General features: G+C 40.7%; 1 protein-coding gene and 1 pseudogene across 1 annotated transcript; both read right to left on the bottom strand.

Moving 5' to 3' along the window:
- Window positions 1-1,648: 1,648 nt before the first annotated feature.
- LOC121102999 lies at window positions 1,649-1,749 on the bottom strand (annotated as a pseudogene).
- A 538-nt stretch (window positions 1,750-2,287) lies between these two features.
- Window positions 2,288-3,235, bottom strand: LOC103662276 (olfactory receptor 6M1). Its single transcript, XM_008689934.2, has one exon. The coding sequence runs from the start codon at window positions 3,233-3,235 to the stop codon at window positions 2,288-2,290; it is 948 nt and encodes a 315-aa protein (XP_008688156.2).
- Between the last annotated feature and the right edge of the window lie 2,145 nt (window positions 3,236-5,380).

The following is a 5,380-nucleotide window of genomic DNA, read 5'->3' as shown; positions in this document are numbered from 1 at the left end:
GATTGTGCTGAAGAATACATTTTCTTTCTTTCCTTTTTTTTTTTTTAAAGATTGTATTTATTTATTTGAGAGAGAGAGAGAGCATGAGCAGGGAGAAGGGCAGGGGGAAAAGCAGACTCCCCGCTGAGCAGGGAGCCTGCTGCGGGGCTCGATCCCAGGACACCGGGATCATGACCTGAGCCTAAGGGAGATGCTTCACTGACTGAGCCTCCCCGGAGCCCCTGAAGAATAAATTTTCTTCCATGTAGTCAATATTTATTGCTTAAATGTGGCTGTGTTTAATGACCAGTTCCTTAGCAATATGGGATTAGGACAGCCTTTCTGCTGTTCTGGTTTTTAGTTCTAGTGCAGTGCATTGATAAACGTAGTTCCCATCTTGGTGCTCCCCCTGGTCCTCGGGGTCTGGCAGCAGAGCTTCTCAGATGGTCTTCGCTCTCAGCGACCAATTACTACGGCACAAGGGCTTGCTTCTCTCACTTACCACAGCTTAAAGTCTTTGCTCTACTTTCACGTAATCCTATTTTCCCAGATACCCACATAGCTCACACTCTCAGATCCTTCCAATCTTTATTCAAAAGTCATCTTCTCAGAAAAGGCTTTCTTAACCACCTTATTTAAAAGCGAAACTCTCTCCCCCAAACCTTTATTCCCCTTCCCTGCTTTACTTTTCTCTATAACTTTTGTCACCGTGTAAATTTTCTCTAATTTTTCTGTATATGCTACTTACTGTATGTCTCCCCCTATTGTAATTTAAATCCCATGCGGGTAGAAATTCTGTCTGTTTTGTTTACTGGTACATTGTAGGCACCAAGCCATACCTGGCAATTGGAAGAATGAGTAATTTCCTTGGATCATTAACACATTATATTACTCACTGATGGACCTGGTTCACTGCTTTATTCTGCACACATTATTAAAAAGTATACTCTTTCTTTGGCCATTCTTCTACCTGAAGTTAGGTACTAAACCTCTTCTTAAGGTCCACTCTGGCACCTTAGGCCATCCATCAAAAAGGACTGTGACCGTTTTCCCCTAGTTGCTATAGGTTCCATTTCTGGATTCATCCATTCCTGTTTATCAGTATGTAACACAAACTTCTGCCAGTTACTATCCTTTCCCTCATGTTCTTGATGTCCTCACTTTTGACCGTTTCGGGTAACCCATCATATCAGTCATTCACATTCTCCTGTTGCCTCAGCCTAGGGCCATGACTATACTGCTCCAATCAATACTTAAAAAAGCAAACACATCTCCTGTTAGAAAATAGTATTTTCTAACCCATGTTACCTTTATTTTACCGTACTGCTTATAGTCTCAGCTAACCTTCTTGAAAATGTTAACTATATTTCTATTCTGTTTATATATGCAGACTGTTTTATCTACTTTATTTTGGCCTTTACCCCTAAAATTCTATTAAACATTTTACCAAAGTCATTCATGACCTGCCCTTCTTATGTTCTTTTTCTCAGCAAATATCTCCACCTTTCACTCAGGTTTTCCTTCTTTTCTTTTTTTTTTCCAGTACCTTTTTTTTTAATTGATGTGTAATTGACACACAATTTAGTTTCAGGTATACATCATAGTGGTTCCATATTTTTCTACATCATCAAATGATTCCCGTGATAAGTCTAGTTACCGTCTGCCCCCATACAATATGCAGTGCTTCACGAATTTGCATGTTTTCCTTGTGCAGGGCCATGCTGATCTTTTTTGCATTGTTTTAATTTTAGTGTATAGAGAGCACTCACTCAGGTTTATAGCCAGAAGCTCGATAGCATCCTGAGTCTTACCTTTTTCCCCCTCACTTCTCACATCATATTTACTTGATCCAGGTAAATAAAAAAGGGTGAAAACTGAATTTCTTGAACGTTTCAAGAGGGACTAACCCAAGAAGTTAAAATGCTCTAACTTTACACGTCTTGCTACAAATAGTGATACTTTATTATCTTTTATTTCATTTAGAGATGGAGACATGAAGGCTCAAATAAGTTGTGACATGGTCAATGTCACGTGGAAAATAAACTGATTTAGCCAAGACTGGATTTGGAAACCTCTGGCTTTTATTTAGGTAATGTTTCGTGGTTTAAAGCCATGAATATACAAAAGTTGATGGGTTAGATGTTTTTTTTTCCCCAAGATGGAAGCAGAATTTCCTTCAGTTTGGTATGGCCATTGCTCCTCCTGTTGACACAGTCTCAGATTCCTGGAATGTCCACCTGGCACTATATTGATGCAGAATGAACGTGTTGTAGATGAGAAATGTGGTGTGAGGTACTAAACACTAAGGTCAAGTTTTCCTAAGTATCAAGGACATGAGTCTGTTCACTGTCTCTCTCAATACTTCTTTCACCTTTTCATTTCTCAAGCTATAAATAAAAGGGTTCAGAAGAGGGGTCACCACTGTAATAAGGACAGCAGCTACCTTGTCAAAATCCAGGGAATAGTTCTGATTGGGTCTCACGTACACAAAGATGTTGCTCCCGTAGGCAATGGACACAACTGTGATGTGAGAAGCGCAGGTAGAAAAAGCTTTTTGACGGCCTTGGGCTGAGGGGATGCGCAGGATGGTAGAGATGATGTAGGCGTAGGACCCAGTAGTGAATGCCAGGGAGCTCAGGATGACAAGGGCAGATAGGAGAAAGTTTATCTGCTCAATGAGGTGCGTATCTACACAGGCCACCTGCAGAAGAGGGGCAATGTCACAGAAAAAATGATTAATTTCTTTTCTACAGTAAGGTAGCCTTGTCACTACAATGGTTGGTACCAACACGGACAGAAAGGCTCCCACCCAGCAGCCCAGGACCAGCAGGAGGCAGGCCCTGCTGTTCATGATGATGGTATAGCGCAGGGGGTTACAGATGGCCACGTAGCGGTCAAAGGACATCACCGCCAGGAGGAGAAACTCTACTGTCCCCAGAAAGAAGTAGAAATATGTTTGAGTGATGCAGCCAGCAAAGGATATGGTTTTCTTCTCTCCTAGAAGGCAGGCTAGCAACTTTGGGGTAACGACCGTGGTGTATAAAATATCTATACAGGACAAATTACTGAGGAAAATGTACATTGGGGTTTGAAGGTGATTATCAGTCCATATTAGGAAGATGATGATAATGTTTCCTGTCGCAGTTAATGTGTAAGTCAGCAAAAGAACCACAAAGAGGAAGATTCGAAGCTCTAGGAGGGCAGGGAAGGCGATCAGGGTGAATTCAGTCACTGTGCTCCAATTTCCCATGGCCATGGCTACATGGAGGGCACGGTTTCCCTTAAGAAACAAGAAAAGGAAAATCAGCTAAGGAGGTAATTTTATAAATATCTGTTGAAAATGTGTTGTGGAGCGGGCCTTCCACTGGGAGATGGGTCAGAAGGTTAGCTGTCAATTGGAAAGTCATTATTGGGCATCCTTGGGAAAATCAAAATACCATTTAGACACAACTTTTTCCATAAGACTAAGGGAGAAGAGTGGATTAAAAAAATCCTCTAAGCTTCCTTCTAGTAATAAAATTCTATTCATTCTCATTAAGTCAAATTTCTCTTCTCTCCAGTGCACCCAGCCTCATTTTCCCAGTTAAAAATGTGCTATGAAGTACTGACTCACATTTTAACTAGAACTGTTTTTCTGAAGTTTCCAGTCACTGAGAGGGAAATTCTTTTAAGTGCTTTCTAGCCTTTTCTATAACAAATTTTCTTTCGCTTGGGCAGTTGACCTGGGTGACCTGCCACGAGTAAGAAAGAAAGGTTGGTTTCTTTTTTCCAATATTTGGTGATCTCCAGAGTCTCGATTTCGAAAGTCTTTTCCTTGCATGTACAGATCTGTGGAAACAGACCAGAAATATCTGAAAGGAACAATGGCTCATCGTTCCTGCTAATCACTTCAGATGACACATCAAAAGCTCACAGTGGTTATCTTATCTTTGGGTTATGCCTTATGTCCAAAACCTACCTTCTATAAATTCTGTGAACTATGTAAGCGATACATTATATATCTGGCTGATTATTATTTTTTATTGAAGTACAATTAACATACAACGTTTCAGGTGTACAACATATTCATTCAATAATTCTGGGCATTGGGGCACCTGGGTGGCTCAGTCAGTTAAGTGTCTGCCTTTGGCTCAGGTCATGATGCCAGGGTCCTAGGATCGAGCCGAGCATCAGGCTCCTTGCTCAGTGGGGAGTCTGCTTCTCCTTCTCCCTCCTCCACCTCCACTCCCACTCTTTCTCATTCTCTTTCTCTCTCATGCACATGATAAATAAATAAATAAATAAATAAATAAATAAATAAATAAAATCCTTAAAAAACAATTCTGTGCGCTACTTGGTTTCACTACGATAAGTATAGTTCCCATGTGTCACTATACATTATTGCAATATTATTATATTCCATGTGCTATACTTCTCATCCCTGTGACTTATTTATTTTATGACTGGAAGTTTGGCCCTCTTAATCCCACCCCCCCCACCTCCCTTCTGACAACCACCAGCTTGTTCTCTGTATTTACAACTCTGTTGGTTTGTTCATTTGTTATACTGTTTAGACTCCGCACGTACGTGAAATTGTATGGTGTTTGTTTTTACCTGACTTACTTCTGGCTGATTATTTAAGAGGACACTACACAATGTGATAAAATCAGAGAGCTGCAGGTTATACACAGGAGGTAGAAGAGAGAAAATTGACTCACTTAATTAGTTGAAATCATAAAACTACATCAAGATCTTCTAGTTGTTCCTTATCTCAGTGTCTGAGAAATGGTCTTTGGCACAGATATTCCCATTTCAGGCTAAAAGCACCCATGCTGTAATCTCCATGCTCTCTTAGTCTAGATTTTACTTAGCTCCTCCTTAGCGAAGAATTAGAATATCCAAGTGCAAAAAAGAAAATTATAGGGGCGCCTGGGTAGCGCAGTCGTTGAGCATCTGCCTTCGGCCCAGGGCGTGATCCTGGCGTTCTGGGATCGAGCCCCACATCGGGCTCCTCGGCTGGGAGCCTGCTTCTTCCTCTCCCTCTCCCCTGCTGTGTTCCCTCTCTCACTGGCTGTCTCTCCGTCATATAAATGAATAAAATCTTTAAAAAAAAATTATAATCTGTAAGCAAACCTGCTAGAGATACAGTGACAGCATTTTGGTGAATGTATTTCCAGACCATTCCAAAATTAAGTTCCATACCAATGTATCTAAACTAAATAATACTCACATACTACCTTGTGACTGGCTTTTCCTACTTTTCTTTCTTTCTTTTTTCTTTCTTTCTTTCTTTCTTTCTTTTTTTAAATAATAATCATCATCCTTCCACATCAATTACTAGAACTCTGCACGCTCATTTTTAAAATCAGCTTTTTTGAGGTACAATCGATATGCAATGAACTGCACATGGGGCGCCTGGCTG

Source organism: Ursus maritimus, unplaced genomic scaffold, assembly GCF_017311325.1.
Source record: "Ursus maritimus isolate PB19 unplaced genomic scaffold, ASM1731132v1 scaffold_16, whole genome shotgun sequence".
Lineage (NCBI taxonomy): Eukaryota > Metazoa > Chordata > Mammalia > Carnivora > Ursidae > Ursus > Ursus maritimus.
Note: the sequence above shows the minus strand (reverse complement) of the source record. Positions and strands in the feature narration are given on the sequence as shown.